This window comes from Pipistrellus kuhlii, unplaced genomic scaffold (assembly GCF_014108245.1).
Source record: "Pipistrellus kuhlii isolate mPipKuh1 unplaced genomic scaffold, mPipKuh1.p scaffold_m20_p_9, whole genome shotgun sequence".
Taxonomy (NCBI): Eukaryota; Metazoa; Chordata; class Mammalia; order Chiroptera; family Vespertilionidae; genus Pipistrellus; species Pipistrellus kuhlii.
In genome coordinates, this window is record NW_023425595.1 from 63,722,115 (window position 1) to 63,749,571 (window position 27,457).

General features: G+C 42.5%; 1 protein-coding gene across 10 annotated transcripts in view; it reads right to left on the reverse strand.

Annotated features, from left to right (window-relative positions):
- USP28 (ubiquitin specific peptidase 28) overlaps nucleotides 1–24,732 on the reverse strand; it is a 66,651-nt gene extending 41,919 nt beyond the window's left edge. For 3 of the 10 annotated variants that reach the window (XM_036426847.2, XM_036426843.2, XM_036426846.2), the window contains exons 1-5: nucleotides 24,568–24,730; nucleotides 7,450–7,527; nucleotides 6,606–6,738; nucleotides 3,501–3,606; nucleotides 1,986–2,145 (exon numbers count right to left, since the gene is read on the reverse strand). In XM_036426847.2, the coding sequence (XP_036282740.1) occupies nucleotides 1,986–2,145; nucleotides 3,501–3,606; nucleotides 6,606–6,738; nucleotides 7,450–7,527; nucleotides 24,568–24,624 (534 nt within the window). In that variant the 5' untranslated portion in view covers nucleotides 24,625–24,730. Of the gene's footprint in view, nucleotides 1–1,985; nucleotides 2,146–3,500; nucleotides 3,666–6,605; nucleotides 6,739–7,449; nucleotides 7,528–8,895; nucleotides 8,970–24,567 lie in introns of those variants that run through there. The other 7 variants (XM_036426844.2, XM_036426842.2, XM_036426850.2 and 4 more) reach the window with 5 other exon arrangements.
- Nucleotides 24,733–27,457: the final 2,725 nt, after the last annotated feature.

Here is a 27,457-nt window from a genome sequence, read left to right on the forward strand (position 1 = left end):
ATATAAATTTATTTACATCTTAATTCTATAAGGGCAGGGTTCTGCTTTGGCTGTGTTCACTCCCGCATCTCAAGGGCCCAGAACATTCTAGACACACAGGAGGTGGAATATTCAACAAGGATGTGTTCTCGCAGCACATGTGCGAGAACACATTCTATTGTAGCTGAACATCCACTCAACCCAGGGACCCTTTGTCTCTCTAGTGACATATTCCTCCAGTCCATCTCTACACCCACAGCACAGCACACCGGGATATGCCAACACCTGAAAAGATGCCCAATGACAAATGCAGAAAGTCCCACTCTTAAAGCACACCTGTCTTCTGGCTTATCTTTTCAACTACCTACAGGACATTTGTCCCTCGATTTCATAGGAACCAAGCAAACTGACCTCTTCCCTTTCCCCCTAACAATCAGTTCCTTCCTGTCTCCATTTTTCCCTCTTTCTACCTTTGATTCCCTTCATTAAATTCTCAAATTGCTTTTGTCTTCACTAGATGTATAAAATCCTCCAACCTAAATGAATTTAACTTTCCAGTTTCAGAGCGCTGCTAAGAAGTCCTGATAAAAACAGTATATACTGATATCACCGCACTATTATATTCTGCTGCCAATCAGTTGCTCACTGTCTGCAACAACTCAAACTTTCACTCCATTTAAAATCTATCATTCCTTCGCCCAGTCTTAGAAAAGGACTGCTTATTTCACAGGGGGAAAATCGACTATTAGAAACTATGTCAACTTTATATTCAGTCATCATTTCTTCCTTGTTCTTTCCCCATTATTCTTGCCGTTTTCCTATTCCCTCCCTGTATGTGCCATATTTTGTCCTCTCATGCTCTCAGAAACCGTACTTGTTATCCCCTCTACCTGCTAGTTCTTTTCAATATCTCTAACAGAAGCGAAGGCTGAGGGGGTGTGAATACAGGGGGTCTCAATCTCTCTAAGAACTGACTGATGTCCTTAATTCTACACTACCTTCCTAAATTCTGTCCTCAACATAGATTCCAGTAGCCCTCTTGAAATGGAAGTAGGATCCTATCACTTCTCTGCTCCGTTCCCAATACTTTCCACATATATATATTCCCTAAATTAGGGGTGTCGAACTCAATCAGAGAAGGGGCCAAAATCTAAAATCCAGCCTAAATCGCGGGCCGAATGGTTTACTGAACAGTCATAAACTGTCATTGTGATGGAAACGCAGCGGAGTGCAGTGATGACAGCGCGGTGCGGGCCACATTGCAAGGCCTGGCGGGACGGATTTGGCCCGCGGGCCTTGTGTTTGACACATGTGCCCTAAATCCTTATCATGACCCCATCTCCCACCCCACCTCCACCTCTACCTTTCTGACCTCATCACTGTCTGTCATAATCTCTCCCATCACTCAGTTCTAGCCTTTTTCCTATTTCTCAACTCATTAACCAAGTTTTTGAACTTGGGTCTTCTACTTGCTGTTTTCCTGTTTACACTGCCTTTATGTAATTATTAGAGACCTAGTGCACAAATTTCATGCACTGGGGTAGGGGGGAGGAGGGGTGTCCCTCAGCTCAGCCTGCGCCCTCTCACAGACCAGGACCCATCAGGGGATGTATGACTGAGGGCTTAGGTCTGCTCCCCTAAGCCAGCAGTCAGGGGAGAGATCCTGCCTGCCTGCATGACAGCCTCCAACAACTGGCTTCTCCTTTAGTAACTCTTGCTCTGCTACAACACAGTAGTCACTGAATGCTGATCTAAAACACTGACTCGACATGTTTACAACCACAGAGCATCTTGTTTTTAGTACTACCCAATGTAGACACCAGAGCATATGAATCCAGAACACAAGAAAGCAACCAAACATGATGCTGTGAGGGAAACTCTCCAGTTTTATATGTTTCCATTTTTTTTAAAGCTATACTCCTCACATTTTGGTTTAATAAATTACAATATTGTTTCAAAATTACATAGTTTCAAAATTACATAGTTGTCTCTTAAAAATATCCTACCTGAATAACAGCACTAAACCAACATGTATTGCCAACATTTTTCAGCCCAACTGGCCAACCATCGACTCGCCTCCAGGTATTGGGATTGGGATTTTCTCCCCAGACGTCACAGCGTTTCCTCTTTGGGCGTTTATTTTCTGCAGAGGTTGCCTCTTGCATCCTGCATTGCGCCAATATACCACACATCAGAAAAAGAAAAAGTTAAAGAACAACATACGACATGGAGGATATTGGTAACCTTTCATAAAGTTTACAAAGGCCAGATAAACTATTTGCTGGATAATCACTGGCTATATAGTAATTATAATATAAGATTATAACATAAGTAAAAAGTAAGGTTTAAACATAGAGATGCTAATCCTTCTATAACAGAGATTGTTACTAACAAAGTGCTTCAGGGAACTGAGTTGAGACTTTTGATAGCATAGGAAAAGTTTTAGAGTTCAGCTCTCAAACTGTGTCATTGAAAGAGGCAAGAGAGACACCCTGCTATAAGATACCAGGAAGAGCCTCTGGCCTCGCCAGCATCGCTCAGTGGTTGAACATCCACCTATGAATCAATGAATCAGGTCAGGGCACATACCCAGGTTGCAGATTCAATTCCCAGTATGGGACGTGCAGGAAGCAGCCAATCAATGATTCCATCGCATCATTGATGTTTCTATCTCTCTCTCTCCCTTTGTGAAATCAATAAAAATGTATTTTTGAAAAATAAGAGCCTCTAGCCGAAACCGGTTTGGCTCAGTGGATAGAGCGTTAGCCTGCAGATTGAAAGGTCTCAGGTTTGATGCCGGTCAAGGACATATAACTTGGTTGCAGGCATATCCCCAGGAGGCGATGTGCAGGAGGCAGCTGATCAATGTTTCCCTCTCATTGATGTTTCTAACTATCTCACACCCTTCCTCTCTGTAAAAAATCAATAAAATATATATATTTTAAATAATAGCCTCCAAACTGTCTAGTACCCAAACCATGGCCCTGTGTTTCTCTGAAAGAAACAACTCGACAGTACAGGGAATAAACATATCTGGAAACTGGCAGGCCACTACTGGAACTGAAATTTTGTGGACAATTCCAGCCAGTCACCAAATTAGTACCAATTCAAATATAATATTCCCTGTTCACTTCTGATACAGGGTAATTGAATCATTATTTCATTTTTAAAAATCAACATAACCCTCAAAGTTTACAAATATGTATAAAGGGCATACATATTTATTGGATACTTGCACTAGATTGCCCCTCTCCCCCACCCATGAATTAGCAATTATGAACTACATAACTTGCAGGCTTCTACCCAAAGACCACAGGCTGCAATAAGACACTTATCATATTTGGCTTTTCAAAAGTGAACCAGAGCAAGTAAGCTAAATTTGGTAAATTTTCCTTAAAAAATTTTATTTAGATGCAATTAAAGGAGCCTAGAAGAATAGTTCTTAAGTGGCACTCACAAAACTATTGCCTTTGACCTACACACTAATGTAGGGAGCAAAGATTGTAACTTAGATCAATTACCTGTTAAGATCTCTTCCATCAGTTTGAATTTTGGGGGCCTCCAGTAGACTCAAAGCAATGGCAGCCTGAAGATCATCTTTATTCTCATGAGTAAGGTCTATTATTTCTGCAAGATACATTGAACTTCAATTAGTCTACATGCAGGAAACACTGCCCTTCTGTGTGAATTGCAGGAAAAAAAGTAAAAGCATTAACACACCTAGATATATTTCAACTCACACATGTTTACCAATGCAACAAAACCTAAACGAAACATCAGCAAAGAGAATCCTGCTAATGTACAAAGAAGGATTCGATATTAAGACCATGTTGAGTTCATTGTAGGAAACATTGAGTTAACATTAGAAAAGAGACCAGTAAAATTCACTATCTTAGCATTTCAAGGAAGAAAATTATAATCTCAATAGATACAGAAAAAGTAATTGATAACATTAAACCTCCATTCAAGCATAAAAACTCTAACTATTGTAGAAAGAATATTCTTGGGCTGAAAAAGAACATCCATGAAAAGCCCACAGCACATTTTGCACTTAATGGTGAAATGTCAAACACATTTCCTTTAAAACCAAGACTAAGACAAAGATGTCCAACTATCAAGGCTTTTGTTCACTATGGTTCTGAAAGTTCTGGTCAGTGTAATAAGAAAAAATGAATTTTTTTAAAATATGAGAATTGGAAAATAAGAAAGCTATCATAAGTCATAGATAATGATCACCTACAAGAGAAACCCAAAATAATCTACAGACAATAGTTACAATTAATAAAATGTGGCTGGACAAAAGATCAATATACAAATGTTAAATGAATTTCTATACATGAACACTGAAGAACATTTAATTTAAAAAGGAAAAACCTCCAGAAAATTGTAGTCATTAAGATTTTGGACTACTGGCATAAAGACAAAATACAGATCAAGGAAACAGATTTTAGTGGAATAGAAACAAATGTCATATTTATGGTCAACTGCTTTTCATCACAGGTACAAAGATAATTCAGTAGAGAAAGAATATATTTTTAACAAATGGTACTGGAACAACTGGATATTTACACACAAAAGAATGACTTTAAGCCCCTACATCACACCATTTAAAAAAATGACCTTATGACCACATGATAACAGCTAAAATTGTAAAACTGTTAGAAAAAAACATTGTAATTTTTTGTGATATTGGATTAAGCAATGGCATCTTAGAGATGACAGCCAAAGCACAAACAACCAAAGAAAAAACTAGGTAGATTTGACATCAAAATTTTTAAAAACCCACAAACCTTGTGCTTCAGAGGACACCATCAAGAATGAGAAAGGGCCGGGACCGGTTTGGCTCAGTGGATAGAGCGTCGGCCTATGGTAGGGGTGTCGAACTCAATCAGAGAAGGGGCCAAAATCTAAAATCCAGCCTAAATTGCGGGCTGAATGGTTTACTGAACAGTCATAAACTGTCATTGTGATGGAAACGCAGCGGAGTGCAGTGATGACAGCGCGGTGCGGGCCACATTGCAAGGCCTGGCGGGACGGATTTGGCCCGAGGGCCTTGTGTTTGACACATGTGGCCTATGGACTGAAAGGTCCTAGGTTCGATTCCGGGCAAGGGCATGTACCTTGGTTGCGGGCACATCCCCAGTGGAGGGTGTGCAAGAGGAAGCCTCCTTGGCTTCCACAGTACCACTCTCCTGGTTCTCTTGGTCTTCCTCTGACCTCCCTGGACACTCCTGATCTCCCCAGACCTCCCATCACTGGGAGTGCTGGCTTGTTTAGTCACTGAACCTTTTCTCTTTTCTATATCAACCCCTTGAAGAATTAAGTAGTCCAATAACTTGACATACCATTTACAGGTTTATGATTCCAAGTTCTAGCTATCTCCAGTGGATCTTTCCCCTGAACTACACATATGGATCTCCACTGCCTTTTTTTTTTAATTTTAAGGAGAGAGAGAGATACAAACAACAATGATGAGAGAGAGAATCATCAATTGGCTGCCTCCTAAATGCCCCTTACTGGGGATCAAGCCCACTACCCGGACATGTGCTCTGACTAGAAATCAAACTGTGACCTCCCGGTTCAAAGGTCAATACTCAACCACTGAGCAACATGGGCTGGGCTCCACTGCCTTTTTGACATGCCACCTGAATGTCTAACAGGCATCCAAACTTAATATTCCCAAACCGGTCACTTCATTTTACACCCCAAATTTGCTCCATCTACAGCTATTCCTATGTTGAATAAGTGCAACTCCATCATTTCAGCTGCTCAGGAATAAACCCTGGAGTCACCTCTAACTCCTCTCAATCACCCCGTCTCTTCTGTAAGCAAAGCCCACATAGCAAGTACTTCTCACTCCTTAACCACTACATCCCAGTTCGCCCAACAGCATGTGCAATAGCCTCCTCACTGGTCCTGGGCTCCCTGCTCTGACCCATGCTCATTACCCACTACCCAACAGAGCAGTCAGTGACCTTAGAAAATGGGAACAGTTTACATCACATCGTCCTCGGCTCCAGATTCTCCAATGGCTGCCATCTAACTCAGAGGAAAGCCAAGCACTTATGCAGGCTATGCGTGATCTGTTCCTGTTCTCTCTACGGCCTCATCTCATATTGCCCTCCTCACTCACTAAGCCTCAGCTATGGCCTCCTTGCTGCTCCTTAAGCAAACTAATGTATATTCCCACCCCAAGGCCTCACTTGACTTATACCTTTTCAAAAGGCTCATCCTATTTCAAATCTAATCCTCAAAACTTTTTTCGCTCCATCCTTTACTTTCTCTCTATGGTACTTAGCATGTTCTGGTATGCTATATACTTTGTTCATCTCCCCTTGAAAAAGTAAGCCACATGAAGGCAGGGATTCTTATTAATTTTGTTCATCTTGTTTATTTTGTTCATCAGTGCCTGCAAGAGGGCATGGCACATAGCAGCTGCTCATTAAATAAGTGTGAATGAATGAAGCCACAAAAGTGCTTACAACTGTGCTCCGCACATGGCAACGGTTTAATCATCAATTATCATTACCATTATTTCCAAAGGGCTGATGTGGCAGATAGAAGTCACACACACTCATTTGTTATTTTTTGCAAGTTCAAGCAGGACTAAGACAGGATGTACTTACTGGCTAACGCTTCTTTGTTGGCAGCATTCCGCGCTTCTACAGATAGTTCTGTAGCAACAGTGTCTTGACTGGGCTCCTTCACTCTTTCATCTGTGAGAAGACTGACTGCCAGAGTGATGTCACCATTACTGGCCTAAGGAAAGGGGGAAAAAACTTCACAAGTAAAGCATCACAGCATTTAAAATAAGCAGTGCGTTAATTTCTTGCTTGGTTAAAACTCCTCACTACCTAGAGACATACAGAGTAAGTCTAGGCATAAGTCTGGGGGTGAGGAGGGTGGAATATGGTGGAGGATAGTAAGGCACTGTGCTTAAAACGTATTCTGTAGTGGTGACCATACTTATAATTGTTTCTAATGTTTTATTAGGAAAACTTTGTAACATTTACAATAGTAGAGGGAATGTATAACTGAACCCATGTACCAAGGTAGTCATCTATTCTCCTACTCTCTTCCAGATACTTTGAAGCAAATCTTAAGCATCGTATCAGTTCATCAGTCAACATTTCAGAATGTATCTTTTAAAAAATATAACTCCTTAAGAGTAAGTAACGAGTTTTTAAGTAAATTACTTCAAAATTCCCTGACTCAAATATCTTTGAGTCAGGACCCATACAAAGTTTATACTGTGCAACAGGTTGTATGTTCATAAACCTCTTTTACCCTGGAGGGTTTCCTGCATGGCAAGTCTCGTCCATTCACATGTTGAAGATACCAGGTTATTTGACCTGAAGAGCTCTGTCTACATCTAGCTTCATCTAGGCATTAAAACAGCTTGAATTGACATAACTACAATATGGACAACTGTTTTAAAGCCTGCTGACTAACAGAAGCCTTGGAACTAACCTTCAGAGCTTCTTGAAGGAAGGAAGGATCCTGAATGCCCGTGATTTCTCTCAGCTGATTTAACAGCATTTGGGAGCTCTATGTTTGAGAAATAAACAAACAAAACAGCAGACAAATGTCAGTCAGAAAGTAAACCTGGATACATTTAAAGACTATAAGCATCTTAACAGACCAGAGACTTTCTTTCCTCCATGCAACAAGGTATTGACTGTTGTGGGGTCTAGTCTCTCAGAATGTGCTCGGCTGCCATGCAGGCTACTCTGAGCTGAAAATAAGTACAGCCTAACAAAATAGGAAAAGTTATCATCTCCACCGCCCCCCCCCCCCCCAAAAAAAAGGAGATTCAGATGAAAACTCCACTTCAGGAAGGGAACCTGAGTATAATTGCCATTCTGTGAATAAAGTGCTGCAACCCACTGTCTGAGTCACCTAGCAAGAATTTGCTTGCTACTTTGTCCTCTACCTGTGAATTGCTTATCTCCCCTTAGGAATCCCACTCTTTTCCTTTCTTCTCCAAACTGGCATATCTGCCTCATTTGCCTCAGTCTTTGGAATGTTCATGCCTATGCGAATATCTATGTGAATATTCTGTGTGCAAGTATTAAAATTTGATCTTCTCCTGTTGATCTGCTGTATGTTGTCTGAATTATTCAATCAGCCAGAAGAACTAAAGAAGGGAAAAGTGTCCCTGGCGCCAACACTGTCAAGACACAGTCTAAAATGCCAAACCTATTACTCTCTTAAAAGCTTACTCGCAGAAAATAACTGCAGAAGAAATATGAGTAGACAGTAAAACTGGAAGAATATAAAGCATTTAAATGTAATATTCTAGCCTTAAGGGATAATTAAAGTGCCTCTGGTTTTCCTTTCTGTGAGTGGTACATAAAGTAAGGAGGTCACGCATGGAGTGCAGGGAATCTGCAGGGATGTGAAGATGTGCTATTTTAAGCTTCACTGCACATGCCATTTGTATGTGTCATTTTATTTTCTACTGACAATGTTTCTAACCATGTGATTAACAAATGATATCACCAACATCATATTTAAAACTTTAGGTTTAATTGCTTAAACGAAGTATAAAGCTAGAACTTTCTGAATTACAAATAAAATTTCAGGGGGACTACACAAGGAAATGTTTACACTGATCTGAACCATGGAAAACCCTATCTTGTGGTAACTACTGGCCACCTCAAGATCAGTTTATAACCCGTTTTCAGCCTTAGCATCTTCATGGAAACATTCTGTCCTATTTTGCACAGACAAAAGTTAAAACAAACAACTATTTACAAGTAAGCTCAATTGAAACTATTGGCTGTCCAACTGAAGACAATTATCATTTAGATGAATATTGAAAACAAAATAGTTCAAATTTAATCCAGTAAGAAAAAATCCAATTTATACCATTTCTAAGATTATCCCAGAATTAAGCCGAGCCTCAGTACTTACTGCTTCACCACTGGCTGCCTTTCAGCTAGTAATATGTCAAGAGGCACTGCCCATTCACTGCCCATTCACTGCCGCTGTAACAGAAGCAGTGTCCTATGTTCCTCAACAGCTGCGGGCCCAGGACAACATTCAAGCATCATGCAACTAGAAATAACTAAATGCAACACCCCTGTAGTCAGTCTTCCTGTTCTAGTCCAGGCCACAGTCACAGGCTAGAAATGGAGCCGATGCTGCTGAGACCAGCAGTCTTTGAGGCCATGAGTCTTGTCAAAGAAAGTCACTGCCTACGGACTGGAAGAGTGACTCTCAGACTAGTAGGTATCCAGATTTAGCCTTGTCAAATGCTGAAAACACAAAGCATGGGCGTGTTAGAAAAAGAAAATATTAAAAAGTTTTCTCCAAACTAACTCTAATTCCATTTAATTTTATTGGGTAAAGGTATGTGAATCTATACATCTTAATCATACTCAGTTTTCAAAGAATCAAAATCAACATACCCCAAAAAGAGGGGGAATAATTGGGAGAGGGAAATGAATAGAGCATTAAACCTACATCACATCTTCACCTTAAATTACTCTGTACATCAACTGACACTTAGGATTCACAGAAAATAATCCCAACAAAAAGTAATAAGTAACACAGGCTGCTTACTTTTAGCCAGGTGTTATTCTAAACATTTCACATATATTAATTTAACTCAGAATGCCAATGTCAATCAGTGAAATATGGTATGCAAATATTAATAATTTATTATTATAATTATTGTATTTGTCTATGGATTAAAGTCCCTTTCCCCTTTCCCCACTTTGTAACAGGTAGCAGTGAACAGCAATACATCTAGAATAATACACTCAGGAAAGGAAAATACTCTTAAGTTTCCTTTTTTTTTTTTAATTATTTTTTAAATATATTTTTTTATTGATTTTTAGAGAGGAATGAAGAGGAATAAAGAGATAGAAACATTGATGAGAGAGGAAGTCATCCATTGGCTGCCTTCTGCACAGCCCTCATTAGGGATCAAGCCCGCAACCAAAGCATATGCTCTTACTGGGAATCTAAACTAGCGACCTCTTGGTTCCTGGATCAATCTTTAACCGCTGATCCACACCAACCAGACTTAGTTTCCCTTTTTTAAAGTTATTGGGCAGAGATGACAACTTGGTAATATTACTTTGTACAGCTCTAAGAATGATGTTATACATGTTAATTCAAATCTAAATTCCTATCTTGCTAGTTTTCAAAGATTCTACCCTGCTCTACTTACTCAACTTTTTTTCCTATACCATCCCTTACCTCTCACAAACTCAATTGTTTATATTTCTAGTAATAACTCCTACATTAGATAGACCATGGAATGTTCGCCTAGTGTCAATGGTTAGGTTCATTTTTTTAAAAAAGTGTTTTTATTAATTTTACAGAAAGAGGAAGGGGGGAGAGAAAGAGAAACACTGATGGGTTGCCTCTCACACACACCCCGACTAGGGGCTGGGAATAGAACCTGCGACTCAGTTGCATGCCTTTAATTAGGAATCAAACCCAGGACCCTTTAATGCCTGGGCCGAGGCTCTAGCCCCTGTGAAACACTAGCCAGGATGCATGACTCAATTTTAACATTCAGCTAAACCTAATTTCTTAAATGGTAGCCACAACTAAAATCCTAAAAGTACAATATATCGATATATTAAATATTAATTTTATAGTAACACTAGAGGCCAGGTGCACAAAATTTGTGCATGGGGGGGGCGCAGATGTCCCCAGTCTGGCCTGTGCCCTCTCACAGTGTGTGAGCCCCAAGATTGATGGCCCCAAAGAGGTAGGCCCTGTCCACCCATTCGGGTTCCTCAATGGATTGCCCTAAAGAGGTAGGCTGGAGCCGGGGGTCCTGCCTCTGTGCCATGAGACCTCCAGGCCTGGCTTTGCTGTGAGCTGCTGGGCCCCACCTCCACACTACGCATGCAGCGTCAAGTCCCCACCAACCTGTGCATGCCCATTGCACACACAGCCTCCTGGTGATGAACTGTGGGATTGTGACAGCAGAAGGGCATTACGGCGTGAGGGCGTGATGACCACCTAGGCCAGTAGTCGGCAAACTCATTAGTCAACAGAGCCAAATATCAACAGTACAACAATCGAAATTTCTTTTGAGAACCAAATTTTTTTAATTTAAACTTATTCTAACACCACTTCTTCAAAATAGACTCGCCCAGGCCGTGGTATTTTGTGAAAGAGCCACACTCAAGGGGCCAAAGAGCCGCATGTGGCTCGAGAGCCACAGTTTGCCGAACACGGCCCTAGGCTATTATTAATACAGACTCCAACCAAGAGCACTAGGACCCTCTTGTATTACTAATAGTTTCTCCTGGACTGCACAGGAAGCTGATTTAAATATTAACTTCATCTCTATCATGCTGCTATATATATACACACACCCAACAAGACAGGATAGAGCTTGTGTTCCAGTCGAGATCAAGTCAAATAACTGGCAAGAGTCAACAGGTTTGCATTTCCTTAGATGAATTCACATTATTTTCATAAAACAAAAAACACTCTCGCCTCAGCCTAGAAGGCTCAGTGGTTGAGCGTCAACCTATGAACGAGGAGGTTATGGTTAAATTCTTAGTCAGGGGATACATCCAAGTTGTGGGCTCAATCCCTGATCGTGCAGGAGGCAGCCAATCAATGATTCTTTCTCATCACTGGTGTTTCTCTCTTTCTCCCTATTCTTTCCTCTCTGAAATCAATAAAGGTACATAAAAAAACAATAATAAAGTACTCTCTTTTCCTGCCCAGAGGAAAGAAGGAGCTCCCGCTCTGGACCCGGGCTACCTGGTGGTTCTGTGTAATCCAGTCCACTCCTCAGGGCTGAGGTCTGCTTACAGCAACACAGTAACTCATCCCACAATAGGCAGTAAGTAGGATTATTCAGACAATAAGAACATTGAGCATCAAGTTGTAATAAACAATGACGGCTTAATCCTACAGCAACTAATTAAAACTCTTTGTTCAGATGAGGCAAATTTGTGAGATCACTAATTAAGAATTTTATCTTTAAAGGACAAGGAGCAGGGAGAGATGTTATTTCATTACTCTCATGCATGCATTTCCTGAACTCAATTGTCTATTCCTATAAAGACATTTCTACTTAAAACTAAGTGGTTCCATTGGTTGGAGCATCCTCATGAACACTAAAAGGTGGTGGATTCGATCCCCCATTAAGCACCTGATTGATGTTACTCACTTTGATGTTTCTCTTTCTCTCTCCCCCTTCCTCTCTCTAAAATCAATTAAACACACACACACACACACACACACACACACAAAACTAAGTACATATTGATAAATGTTCCTTTACTACAAAGAACTACCAAGGTGTGCCTAATAAAATTTCCTCCAAAATTGAAGATCTGGTTTTCTAATTTTAAAATAAAACTTAAGTACCAAAGAAGAGCAAAATAATAATTTTAGGTATTAAAGAAAAATATATAGCAACAACTCCAGAAATCCAGTCTAGACAACAGGGTCTTAATGTGTGCTGAGACTGACACTAATCTTTCCAACTTCCACAAAACAAGAGCAGCCCACAAAAGCCCTGGCGCTTTTTCCGTTTTTCTTCCAGCAACAACTCTATGTTGGTCCAATTTACTGAAAAAGCAGAAAGCTAACATACAAACAAGAAAAAAATTCTGAGATGACCTAAATTAAAATCACAGAGGACAGGAGACAGGACTCGGCCAGCACAGAGCTGTGGACCAGCTTTGACAAACGGCTGCTCACATTCCGGTACAGCTGCTGGAAGTTAGGATTAACTCCCAGGTGGTTATAATCCACAGGAGCGGACGCTTCTGCCCTACAGACTCTGTTATACCTATCCCAGAACTAGCCTCTTCCCTCCCCCCATCCCCTTTGTCTAGACTAGAGCTAATGTAACTCTGTTCAGGGGGGCTTAGGTCTTTCTCTGCTCACCCCCAGGGACGTATAAAAACAATGGAAAGCTCCAGAATGATGGCCATGCCCTCACGTAGCCATGCTGCTGTGGTTGGTTTATACTCCATGCCCCAAGACGGGCCTCTTTTCCTTAACTTCTTTACTTTTTTGGATCTCAATTATCTGATATAACCTTTTATTTAAAAACACTTCAGCAGCCGAAACCGGTTTGGTTCAGTGGATAGAACGTTGGCCTGCGGACTGAAAGGTCCCAGGTTCGATTCCGGTCAGGGGCATGTATTGTACCTTGGTTGTGGGCACATCCCTGGTAGGGGGTGTGCAAAGAGGCAGCTGGTCAATGTTTCTCTCTCATTGACGTTTCTAGCTCTCTATCCCTCTTCCTTCCTCTCTGTGGAAAATCAATAAAATATATTTTAAAAAATAAATAAATAGAATAAAAAATAAAAACACTTCAGCAGCAGAAGTTAAGATTCTTTGTTTGACAGTGCCATAAGGCTAGGACTCTCTAAAAATGACAAATAGCAGTGTTTTTGTGGACCCAACTAAATCTCCTGAAACAGGGTACTCGATCGGTAACTTATGTTAATGATGTAAAAAGTCATTTGAAAATGACTGCTTCAGTTCATTAACTGGCTCAAAGTTTTTCAAAAGCATTAAGAGCTTTTAAAATTTAGGACTGGGGTGAGGGGTGGGTGCAGGCTAAAAGGGGTCAATAGAGATAAATAGGGGGAAATCTGTAATATTTTCAACAGTAAAGATAAAATAATAAAATGTAGTCATTCATGGTACAGAGGGGTTTAAGTTGGAATTAAAAGGAAAAAAGGAGCCCAGCTGGTATGGCTCAATAGTTGAGCATTAACTTATGAACCAGGAGGTCACAGTTCAATTTCCAGTTAGGGCACATGCCCAGGTTGGGAGCTCAATCCCCAGTAGAGGGCATGCAGGAAGCGGCAGATCAATGATATTCATCATTGATGTTTTCCTCTCTCTTCCTCTCTGAAACCAATAAAATATTTTTTTAAAAAGAGGAACTAGTCATTTATTTTTAAATTTTCTCATCTCTTTTTCTCAAATGCACTAAGAAATTCCAACAGTATAAAAAGATATAAAATGAATAGAAAATTTACCTCTTCCATTTACCAGGAGTAACCATTACTGATAGTTTCTGATATATCTTTCCAGAAATGGTCTATGCACATGAATATATCTTCACACTATCCATCATGTCCTGCATCTTGCCCTTTTCTTACTTTAGAAGACATTAAGACAACATTTTTTCATTTATTTGACTACATAACCAAACCAAATACAAATTAGGTTGGGAAGCAGGTACAATAGGTAATTTGAAATGGATCTTCAAAGTTTAAAGAAAATGCCATTTTTAGCAATATATTGCTAAGGTTAATTAAGAAACTAGGAAAGTATGAGGAAAGATTTAAGAAACCAAGTTTATATGCTTAGAGTTTTAGAAACCTAATGATATTAAAATTTTAAGTTATTATTAGGTGGGCCTCAGTGTATAGTTTCTACTTTTGATAAATAACGGACCATAGAAGTGACGTGGGATTAGGTTAGAAAGGTTACTAAGCGTCAGGATGAGACTTGACCTTATAAACGATGGAAAATCATTACAGGTTCTAAGCAGGAAAGAAATTGGGGGAGGGGAGGTACCTTAAGGGAGTTAATCTAGAACATGTAACTAGTTTAAAGTGGGATGAAACTAGGGAAGTAAGCTTAACTAGAGTTACAGGGCTACTGAATAAGCCAGTGTGATTAGACAGGTAGGATGCTGGTCGGAAAAAATGGAAAGGGACTGTATATTCTAAACATCTCAAATGTTAGTCAAATATTTAAATATGGATGCCTAGGGGAATGCTATTGCCAACATAAAATAAAAGCAGTAAGAAAACCAACCAATGTAATATACCACACTAACAGAATGAAGGAGAGGAAAACACAAGATCATCTTGAACGAAGCAGAAAAAGCATTTGACAAAAACCAACAGGAACTAGGAATAGAAGGGAATTTCATCAACATGATAAAGGGCCTTTACTAGTCACAAACAAACAGAAACAACTCTCAGCTGACATCATATCAATGTGAAAGATTGAAAGTTTCCCCATTGGAATCAGGAACAAGACAAGAATGCCCACTTTCACCAATGCCATTCAACACTATGCTGGAAGTTCTAGCCAGAGCAATGAGGCAAGAAAAATAAAAGGCATCAAATTGAAAAGGAAACCATAAAACTATCTCTATTCCCAGATGACATAATATATAAAATCCCAAAGAATCCACACAAAAAAAGTTATTAGAGCTAATAACAAATTCAGTAATTTTGCAGGAAACAAGATCAACATGGGAAAATCAGTTGTGTTTTCATAAAGCAGTAATGAAAAATTAAATAAACAATTCCAATTACAACTATCCAAAAGAATAAAATACCTAGGAATAAGTTTAACGAAGGAAGTAAAATACTTATACATTGAGAAGTACAAAACATTGAGACAGAAGTTAAAGGAAACCTAAATAAATGGAAAGATATTCAAGTTCCTTGATTGGAAGATTGCGTCAGATTTCTCCAGAGAAACAGGACCAATACGGGATGTGTGGGGTGTGTGTGTGTGTGTGTGTGTGTGTGTGTGTGTGTGTGAAGGAACCCTGTATTCTCAGTTTCCTGTGTGTAGGGGTAAATTAATGTATTGTAAGGAATTGGCTTTTGCAATTATGGAGGCTGAGAAGTCCCAAGATCTGCAGTTAGCAAGCTGGAGACCTCGGAGGGAGAGTGAGTGATGTCATTCCCTTTTAAGTTAGAAAGCCTGAGAACCAGGAAAGCTGGTGGTGTAAGTTCCTGTGTAAGAGCAGAAAACTGATGTCACCTAGCTCAGCAGTCAAGTAAAGTTCCTCTTAACAAGCCTTTTTGTCATTCAGGTCTTCAATTGATTGAAGAAGCCCATAGACATTTGGGAGGGCAACTGATTCAAATGTTAATCTCATCCAGAAGCACCCTTATACACAAAATGATGTTTGACCAAATGTCTGGGCACCTCGCAGCTCAGTTGACACACCAAAGTAATCATCACTAAGATTTAATATTGTTAAGACAGCAATACTACCCTAAGTGATCTCCGAATTCAATGCAATTCTTATCAAAATTTCCAACGGCCTTCCCCTTCCCCTCCCCTCTCCCCCCCAGAAATGGCAAAGCTGATCCTCAAATCCATATGGAATTTCAATGGATTCTGTATAGTAAAAACAACATTGAAAAAAGAATAAAGTCAAAGTCTCACATTTCTTGATTTCAAATATTACTACAAAGCTACAATCATCATATGGTGTAGTACTGGCATAGAGAAAGACATATAGACCACTGAATTCAATTAAAAGTTCCAACAAACCCTATACATCTGGTCAACTGATTTTTGACAAGGGTCCCAAGATCATATATTGGGGGAAAATAGTCCCTTCAAAAGATGGTGCTTAGGACAAGTAGACATCCACATGCAAACGAATAAAATTAGACCCCCTAACTTACAAAAAAATTAATTTAAAATGGATCAACAACCTAAATATAAGAGCTAATCCTATAAAACTCTTAGCAGAAAACATAAAGGTATATCTTCGTGATCTTGAATTTGGCAATGGATTCTTAGATGTGGGACCAAAAGTTTGAGCTACAAAAGAAAAAAACAGGTAAGCAGGACTTCATCAAAATTAAAAACTTGTTCATTAAAGGGTATTATTAAGAAAGTGAAATGGCAACCTACAGGATGGGAGAAATATTTTCAAATCATAATTCTGATAAGGGTCTATCTAGCCCCCGGATTATATATATAAAAAACACACACACAAAAAAAACCTCTCATAGCCCTAACTGCTTTGGCTCAGTGAATAGATCGTCAGCCTGCGGACTCAAGGGTCTCGTGTTTGAATCGGTCAAGGACATGTACCGTGGTTGCGGGCACATCCCCAGCAGGGGGTGTGCAGGAGGTGGCTGATTGATGGTTCTTTCTCATTGGTGCTTCTAACTCTCTATCCCTCTCCCTTTCTCTCTGTAAAAAATCAGTAAAATGTGCGTGTGTGTGCGTGCGTGCGTGCGTGCGTGTATGTATATATATATATATATATATATATATATATATATATATATACATACATACATATATAAAATAATTCAAACAACCAAGAACAAACCAGCACAATTCAAAAATGGGCAAAGGACTGCTTTTCTGGTGCAGCAGCTGCTAAGAACCAGCAGCCATGGCCCTGCCCTACTCCCCAGGGGCTGTTGGCCTCAACAAGGGCCACAAGTGACCAAGAACATGAGCAAGCTGAAACTCAGGCACCGCTGCAGGGGCCTCACCAAATACATAAGGTGCATATGGAACGCGATCCGAGAGGCTTTGCCCCCTATGAGCAGCGTGCCACAGAGATACAAGTGGGTCCTGAAGTTCATCAAGAAAAAGGTATGGCCCTGGGGGTGCATACAGAAGGCAACCAATCGATGTGACTCTCACATCCAGGTTTCTCTCTCTGTCTCTCTCCCACTCCCTCCCTCTCTTCTACTCTCTCTAAAAATCACTGGAAAAATATCCTCCAGTGAGAACTGACAACAACAAAAGAAGAGGATGCAGACACATATTCACACCAAGAGGGAGAGGAACTGAAAAATGTCCTTTTGTCCATGAGGAATGCAGCAGCTAAGAAGGTCTGAATCCCATCCTCTATGTGTGTAATAAAACTTGTTCAGAAACCTGGGCTTCCTAGGTGGCATTGGGAATAGAGGTGGCATCTGGTCCATTATCTGGTTGAGTCTCCCTCCTGGAGCACAGTGATGTGAGGCATGGTGGTGGCACAGAAAGAAGCAACAGACAGGCAGTACTGACAATGGGTTATAATCATAATTCAATAAGCTTGTGTATGTCAGAAGGAAAAAAAAAATGGGCAAAGGATTTGAATAGACATTTTTCCAAAGAAGATATACAAATGGCCAATAAGCATATAAAAAGATACTTAACATCATTAGCCACTAGGAAAATGCAAATAAAAACTACAATGAACTGTGTGGCCAGTCTGACTCAGTGATTAGAGCATAGGCCCACACACAGAAGGGTCACAGGTTCAATTCCCAGTCAAGTGCAGGTACTCAGTTGAAGGTCCAATATCCAGCCCAGTCAGGTCTGTCAGGGAACATGGGGAAGGCAACCAGTAGATGTGTTGCTCTCACATCAATGTTTCTCTCTCATTCCCTCCTTCCCTCCCTCCATTCCTCTCTCCATTCCACTCTCTCTCTAAAGGTCAATGAAAAAATATATTGAGGATTAAAAAAACAAAACAAAAAACAAATGAGATACCCCTTCACACACATGAGAATGGCCATTATAAAACAAAGAAACAAAGAACAAAAATAAAAAAATAAGTGTTGGGAGAGGATGTGGAGAAACTAGAACCCTCATATATTCTGGTGAGAATATAAGATGGTACAGCTGCTGTGGAAGATAATTTGGCAATTCCTGGGGCAAAATGTTAAACATAAAGTTACTAAATGACGCAGCAATTTTGTGTCTAGGTATATACCCAAAAGAATTGGCAACAGATACTCAAAAACAGGAATACTCACAGAAGCACTATTCATAACAGCCAAAGGTTGGAAATGTCCACCAATGGAAAATGGGATAAAGTAGAGTACACAGAGTAGAATATTACTCAGTCACTGAAAGAAATTAAGTACTGATAGATGCTATCACTTAGATGAATCTCAAAAACATTATACTAAGTAAATACAGCCAGAACAAAAGGTCACATTGTATGATCCCATTTATATGAAATATCCAGAACAGGTTAAAGCAGAAATAGAAAACAGATTGGCATTGCTAGGGGCTGGGGAATGGGGAGTGACTACTTAGTGAATATGGGTTTTTTGGGGGTGATGAAAATATGCTGAACTAAATAGAAGTGGTCCTGCACAATACTGTGAATATACTAAATGTCACTGAGTTATACATTTCAGTTAATTTTATATGTATTTCACCTCAACTGAATAAAGATTGAGAGATCTGTGTTTGCTGCTGTACATGCACAGGCTACACACACACACACACACACACACACCAAAAAAGAAAAAGAACACTAGGAAAGTACTAACTTGGGCAGTAATGTTAAAAAAATATATATATATTTGTTTAGGACAGTGGTCTGCAAACTCATTAGTCAACAGAGCAAATATCCTAGGAGAAAATTACCTGTGCTGCGGGGTTTGGTTTTAAGCATTAGCTGTGTCACTTTGCAAATTCTACTTCCCAGTCACACTAACATTTACTTCATGGGGTGGCTATATATAGGTTCAATGACAACATATGTTGAAGTGCTTCATAAACTGTCAAGTGGTGGTCAGAAAGCTTGGCTTTAGAAAGGACGAATGGCAGTGGGGGGAGTCCATGGCTTTAAGTCCCAGCTCTGCCATGTTTACATGCGATGAGGAGGCAATCGGACTTCAGCTGAAAATCTCATATTAGGCCCTCATTAGCTATTCTAATATCTGAATTTGAGTTTCCTCATCAGTAATAAGATAATAATTCATACCTTGCAGGGTTTTTGTAAATATTAGAAATGTACAGAAAGTGCTTAAGGCAGTAACTGGCAAATGGCCGATGCTATTACTACAAGTATATATCCTCTGGCCTATTATTGATATAATAAGTGTGGGAAAGCAGCTATGCAGCAAATACTTATTGGCTAAGGAAGCTGACATACAAGTATTTCCAAAAAAAGAGAGATAGACTGGTACAAATGCAGTCAGGGAACCAGTTAATAAAAGGACAGTAACAGCCAGGAAAGCAAACAGGTTAGCTCATAACCACTTCTATTTAGTTCAACATATTTTCATCACCCCAAAAAAACCCAGCAGAGAAGAAAAATCAAAGAACATAGAGGGCCAAAGGAGGAGAGCTCAGGAAGTAAGGCAGCCGTAAAATCAAATGCCAAAATAAGTATCAACAAACAAGTGGCAATAAGTGATAATAGAAATAACTACTGAAAGACCACTGATTTGACCAGAAGGTGGTCAGTCGCTGGTTAATTCCCACAGGTCTGTTTCATTTGCTAATGACAAATACTAAAAGACTTCTACTGGTAAGGCTCTGGTTGGGCAGCCTGGGGCATGCTGATAACCTGAAACTACTCTTTGCCCTACAGTCTAACCTTCTGCTGCATGCCTCTCTGCAATCCCCTCTTCTTGTGGAAGCCTAGACTAGTCTCCTCTGCCGATTCCTAACGGGGCTTTTGTACAACCTGTTGCTTGTACAACAGGTTGTGGAATCTGGCAACCAATTTGCCTCAGCCTCAGGGCTATGCCTTCTATTAGTCAAGAGCTATTACACTGTAACTGGAAAAACACTTTAAAAAAGAAACAGGGGATTTAAAACCTGTTCAAAAAGTAAATAAAAGGAGGTAGACGGGCAATAGCTGGACAGGGCAGAAGAGAATTTTGTTGCTCTCATTTTATTTGAGGGTTGGGGATATGTATTTATAGCGAATGGATTTTTTGGAAGTGTGTGGAGTAGGACTGAGCTTCCTCAAGTTTATCACCCAGGAATCTTGTCAAAAGGTAGTTTCTGATTCAGGAGGTCTAGGGTGGAGGCCCAGACAGTAGTGTGATGATTCAGAGAGCTTGCTTATCTCCTTGGTAACAATACTCCCACTGTGGCAATTTCACGCTACCAAGCAGTGTTGGGAAGAGATGTATATAATCAGGGGAGACACAGTAAAGGCTGGCTCCAGCACATCACATTGCTGCGTTTCTAGCAGACACAGGTGATACAAATGCTGCTGGTCCATGGACCATATTTTGAGTCTCAAGGGAGAAGATAACAGCAAAGGGATTAGGGTAGGATAAAGGAGATGTGAGATGATTTGGGAGAGACAGCATCTAGATCAGGGTTTCCAAAGCTCAGTGCTATTGACATTTTGGGCCAGACAACTCTGGGTTAGGGGGTTATCCCTTACATTAGGGGTGTCAAACTCAATCAGAGAAGGGGCCAAAATCTAAAATCCAGCCTAAATCGCGGGCCGAATGGTTTACTGAACAGTCATAAACTGTCATTGTGATGGAAACGCAGTGGAGTGCAGTGATGACAGCGCGGTGCGGGCCACATTGCAAGGCCTGGCGGGACGGATTTGGCCCGCGGGCCTTGTGTTTGACACATGTGCCTTACATTGTTGGATGCTCAGCAGCATTCCCGGCTGTCACCCACTAGAGGCCAGCATCCTCCTCATCCATAGTCACAATCCAAAAGGTCTCTGGACAGCAGAAACTGGTTTGGCTCAGTGGATAGAGCGTTGGTCTGCGGACTGAAGTGTCCCAGGTTCGATTCCGGTCAAGGGCATGTACATTGGTTGCGGGCACATCCCTGGCGGGGGTGTGCAGGAGGTGGCTGGTCGATGTTTCTCTCTCATCGACGTTTCTAGTTCTCTATCCCTCTTCCTTCCTCTCTGTGGAAAATCAATAAAATATATTAAAAAAAAAAAAAAAAAAAAAAAAAAGGTCTCTGGACACCAGTGATCTAGATTCATCTCTAACAAATGAAGGAAGAAGGAATGGGTACCTCTTCTGCTGAGAAAAGAGACATTGAAGAGGGGGTGGGGAAAACACCAAGCCATGAGACAATGAGCTCTCTTTAGAAGTGAGCAAGCTCAATCAAATAGGAATAAAAGGTTATCCGTTTAGAAAGAGTGCAAGGAGGATTGACAGTTTAAAATACCAGAAAAGTTCTAGGGAGTAATAGAAAGGTTCTGACCCAAGACAATGAGTCCAACAACAAAGAAGTAGAATCAGGGATATCTTTGGCTCTTGGGAGTCCGAATTGCCTGGGTTCAATACCACGTACCAGCTGGATAACCTTGAGCAAATTATTTAACAAATATAAGCCTTCTCATAAGAAAACTTCCTAGAGTAGTCGTAAGTACTGAAATAAAACAGGGTAAGTTCTGAGCACAAGATCTGGTACACAGTACATGCTCAATGTTAACTATAATACTATTATCAACATCTTTTATTTTCCTTGAAAAATATCTGCTTCACTTGGCTATTGCTTTAAATTTCTCTGATGAAACAAAACACACGGAAAGATCTGCGGCACTATTTGTTGATGTGCTTTATAAATACTACACTCATTGTGTAAGCAGAAACTTCGTAGCTGAGGAGGCATGAGAGTTGAAGACACCAACCAAGCATTCATCTACTGATGCTCCAAAAATCGCAATGAATGGGGCAAGGTAAAAGGGAATGAAAAGCCAATAAACCCAGGGAGAACACGTTAAATTTTCGCTACAGCTGGCAGGTTGGCATAGAACTCCAGCTAGCACAAGGGAGGTGTGATGACCCCTAGCACAGCTGCCAACAATGATAGGTTTATAAGAACAACCTGACTTCAAGTTGTTCATCCTACGTAACAGTGACTGTTGCTGCTGGGTTTTTATCTAAGTCAGGCGTCTTCAAACTGGGGCCCGCAGAGGAGTCTGATCCGGCCCGCCAGGTTTTTTGGGCAGTGAGCGCAGCCGAGGTGTTACAGTAGGAATTAGTAGTTCATATAGTCTGGCCCTCCAGCTCTCTGAGGGATCGTGATCTGGCCCCCACTTTAAAAAGTTTGAGGACCCCTGAAGACAAGAACTGATTACAATACAGAATCTATAAGTAATCCCTTTAGATCTCAAGTAACATTCTGCAGTGTGGAGGAGTTACAATTATCACAGTGTTCTCTTTTAGATTTGAGCAGGTACTGGAAAAAACCTATTTCCAGAGTTCTCCATTTTCCCCTTACTAAAATTCTTGGGAGGTTAAGGTGGGTTCTGACTGTCCCGTGACCGGCCAGCCAACAAGGCATGGGAAGCACTCGGGTTTAAGTGGCTTCTCAGTGTCTGCGGAGGAACAATTAGAGATTCTCCAAGGGAAATGCAGAATGCTACGGGAAATGCAGAATGCTACGGAAAATTCAAAATGACGTCCATTCCAACATGAAAACTTATCAAGATGAGGGTATAAGATCCCCATATAAGATTCCGTCAAAATTCCATCAAGATTCCATCAACCCAGCCTGCTGACGCCAAGCATTTTACATCATCAACAAAAGAACGCAAAAGGGCAAACACTATCAAGCATACCAAGCTTATCTGCCTGCATGGGGCGAAGCCCCGGGAAGAACAGTTAATGTCATCACCGCACAGGGCGCCAGGAGCCAGGGCACTCCGGCCAGCCACAGCCACCGGATGCCCACGCTCTCCAAAAATAGCGATGACTTACGAACAAGTGCTCACCAAACCCCTCACAGGCAACAGGCTCAGACAGACAGTGATGGGTGGTGGTCACGCCTCAAACTGTGGCAAAGGGGAGTGAAGATGCCGATGGTTAGCAGGCACGTGGCCTCAACTAACAGGAGTCCTGAGAAATGTAAATAACTTGCTCTCCCTTAAAATAGTCTCTTCTCTAAATCAACTGTCTCAAAACTAAGATCCCGCCCGCGCCCCCCCCACACACACACAACTGTTTTCAGTCACTGCCCTAAAAACGGATAGATTTGATCTCTGAAAGCAGAGAAATCCTGACTTAGGTGGGGTGCCGGCAGGCCCTGGGGAACACCTGACAATGCTATTTCCATTAGAAAGCAGCAAACTTCTTCCATTTCGAAGCCCAGGGCGCGGAGGTCTCTCTTACTCCAGAAGCTTAGAGGAAGTGGGTCCACCTTCTACGCTACCGGCCCCTGAGCGCATGAAAAGAGGAAAAAGGTATCAAAAGGCTTCCGGAGGCGTGGAGGCATCTGACGGCTCTGTGTTGTGAATATTTTATGAAATTCCTCGCTTCCCAACTCGCCTCTGAATACTCGGCACAAGTTTCCCATATTGCCTTGTTTAGGGGGGTGGGGCGATGAGGAAGCGTGAGGTTTTAGCCTTTCGAAGTCACATTAGAAGACATTCTCAAATTGCCCACTTTCAGGTGTCTGTCTGCCTTTGGGTTTTCCCCCAAACCAGCGTTCTCTGCCTCTCACCACCTGAGCCAGGAACCCCAGAGCTGCTTGGGATCTTCTCCTCCGACCTCAGAACAGGAACACGCCACCCGCACGCCTCGGGCTAGGGGCTCCATCTCCCTCCTCCGGACCCGGCGGGGCCCGGCCACCCCCGCGGCGGGCGGGCGGGAGGGAGGGAGGCGGCTCCGGGAAGCGAGGCTGGCGGCGAGGGTGCGGGAGGGTCCCAGGACCCGGCCTCGCCCCGGGGCTGCCAAACGCCGGCTTCCAGTGAACTCTCCCGGGGTGAGCCTCTCTGAGGCAGCCCCGCCCCAGCGCAGATTTCAAAATAGAAACAAAGTGCAAAGACCACCGCCTCCGCCGCCCCGGGAAGCTCCGCAGCCCCGGCCTCGGCCCGGGGCGCTCCCCCCGGACACCGCGCTGCAGACAACACAGCCCCGCGCCCGCCTTCAGGCTTCGTGTCCCAAAACACCTAACGCCCCCCGTTCCGCGCCGGAACCCCAAGCCCAGGACAGGCTCCAGCCTCCTCCCGAGCCCCTTCCTTCCCGGCGCTCGCCCGCACCCACGCCCACGGCCTGGGTCCACGGGGAGCCCCTCGCAGCCCCCGCCCCGCGCCCTGCCCGCAGGCCGCCGCTCCCGCCCGGGCCCCCCACCCCTTCTCTCCGACCCCGAGCCCGCCTCGCCGGCGCCCCTCGCCGCCCCGGAGCCCACCGGGCCGCGGCCATCGGCTCCTCCGGCCGCGTCGTCCTGCTCCAGCTCCGCAGTCATGGCCGGGTCACCGGCCTCCCGCCACCGCCGCCGGCGCTGCCTCGCAGGAGGAGGAGGAGGTGGACACTGTGCCGCCGCCGCCGCCGCCTTCGCCCCAGCGCGCGCCGGAGGCCCCGCCCACACGCCCCGCCCACACGCCCCGCCCATCACCCGCTCCGGCCCCGCCCCCTCCCGAGCGCGCGCCGGGCGCTCTGCGTGCCCGCGCACAGCCGGCTCGACCCCGGCGTCGGCCACGTGACCCCCCAGCCCCGCCCACAGCTAGCGGTCGGAGTGGGCACTCGGGGAGGTTGCGTTCTTGGCGGAGGTGCCCGGGACGTGGTTTTCGGGCGACGGCGTCTGCGTCCAGCGCTCCTTCCCCATCCTCTGCTTCCAAAACGTGCTCATTTCTAGGACCCACTCCCCGCTCAGTCTCTTCCCCTCGGAGGAGGGAAAGCTGCTCCCCAATTTGGGAGCCTGTCGAGGGGCAGTGTAAATAAAGGGTTTCCCATCTGGCCACGTAGCCATTCCTAAGTCCAGCAGCACAAAAAAATTATTAATCATCTTTAGAAAAGGAGAGACAAGTTGAATGAGCAGCCTTCCTAAACTTAACCAAATCTCTGTTCACTGGTGCCCAGTGTGGTGCCAAACACTGGCATGGGTATGGCCATGGGCATGGGCAGTATGGACAGTAGCCACTTGGTGTTTTGTCACCAAAAAGGATGGGGTCGGGGGAGAAGGGGTTGCAACTCAGCGCCTACAGACCCGGCCAGCCACGAGCACACGCGGCGCTGCTGCCGGGATGGAGAGGAACTGAACAGGGGGGAAGAAGTGAAGGAGAGAGGCAGTTTGCAACCGTAGAGGCTGATGTAAGCCTAGTTCGTTCTGCAGGGTTCTCTGGATGGCCAAGCTGGAGCGCTGGTTCCAACCACAGTCCTTCCCACCTATCTTGTCACTCTAAAGTCTTAACTTAATCCAAATATGTATCAGGAGCAAGTGCACAAAAACCCTACTGGGACCCAAGTCCATAAGTCTAGAGCCTATGTGTTTTTCGATGTATCGCTCCAGGTCTTATATTCAAGTCTTTAATACTTTATAAGTTAATTTTTGTGTATGGTGTCAGTGGCTTCCAATTTTCTCAACACCCTTGTATGGTTGGAAGTTAGGGAGTGTGATACCTCCAGCTTTGTACTTTTTTTTCTCAGGGTTGCTTTGGCTTATTGGGGTCTTTTGCAGTTCCATATAAATTTTAGGAGTATTTGCACTAGTTCTGTGAAAAATACCACTGGGATTTTGATGGGGATTGCATTAAATCTGTATGTTGCTTTAGGCAATGTGACCATTTTAACAATGGTAATTATTTCAGTCCATGAACATGGACTATTTTGAGAGTACTATGTTAAGTGAAATAAACCAGACAAAAAGAATAAGAACTGAATGGTTACACTTATATGTGGGAAATAAAATTAAAAAAAAATTTTTTTTAAACCTAGATACAGCAAAGGAATGGTGGTTTCCAGAGGGGATCAGGGGTAGGGAAAGGTTAAAGAGGGTCAAGGGGGCCCGATACAGGGTGTCAGAAGGAGACTTGCCTTTAGGTGGTGGGCGCATGATAGAGTGTACAAATGTTGTAGTATGAGGTTCTACCCCTGAAATTTACATAATGTTATTAACCAATGTTACCCCAATAGGTTTAAAAACAATAAAATAGAAAAAAATGCTTAAGTTGTCAAATTTTAGATTTTCTGGAGTTCAAACTAAAATTTTGTAGTGTTTTGTTAGTTTGAGCCAGATGCTTATGTAGATAGCATGTTAAAGCTAAGGTGCCCTCCACTGAGTTTTATTTTGAACAATTTGTTGGGAATTGTAACTACTGACCATGTTTCATATTCACACGTATAGGCCAGTGGTCGGCAAACTCATTAGTCAACATAGTCAAATATCAACAGTACAACGACTGAAACTTCTTTTGAGAGCCAAATTTGTTAAACTTAAACTTCTTCTAACGCTACTTCTTCAAAATAGACTACCCAGGCCATGGTATTTTGTGGAAAAGCCACACTCAAGGGGCCAAAGAGCTGCATGTGGCTCGCGAGCCGCAGTTTGCTGACCACGACACTAGGCACACTTTTGGCTCTCCAAAATCTATGCTTAGGCTGGAATAAAAGCACCTCTTTTCTTTAGGGGTCACTGCTTTTACCATTGCCCTGGTCCTAGCCCCAGGCAGCACCCGTGGTGTGAATTTTTTACGGATAGTGGCCTTCTCTGTGCTCCCGGCATTGACATTGTTGTTGGAGTGACTGTGATGTTTCACTGGCAGGTTTTTCCAGTCTGCATGTGACCACACCTGGTCTGAGGACACAGCTGAAGCTCCCATGGGAGAGCTGATTACTTGCAGAAGCCTGATCTAGGACTAGCGATGGATACTTCTTTCGCCTGGAGCTACAGGGGCCCCCTTTCCCGGACAGGTAACTTTTGAAGAGATCAGAATCTTCCACATTCAACAGGCTGTGTTTTTGTCTAATGGTTGTAAGACTACTTTTTTTGTGGCTTTTCCCCCTTTCATTTTTTTAATGAGTAATCGAAACCTAGTGTTCATGGCCTCAACCTTGGGGGTCAGAGCAAAACAAGTTGATTTCTTAGTTTAGCTTATTTGCAGCCTTGCATACTTGTACATTGCTAGAAAGCTCTATTTTTGTGTGTCTTTAGCATGTCTCTGGAGCCACTTGTTTCATCTTTGCACATTTGTTATAGGAAATTGCTTATTTATTGTGTGCAAGTAGGTGGAGACCTATTACACTTACTTATGAAAATTTCTTTGAAAGACCAGCGAAGACTATTTATACTCATGTCTCTG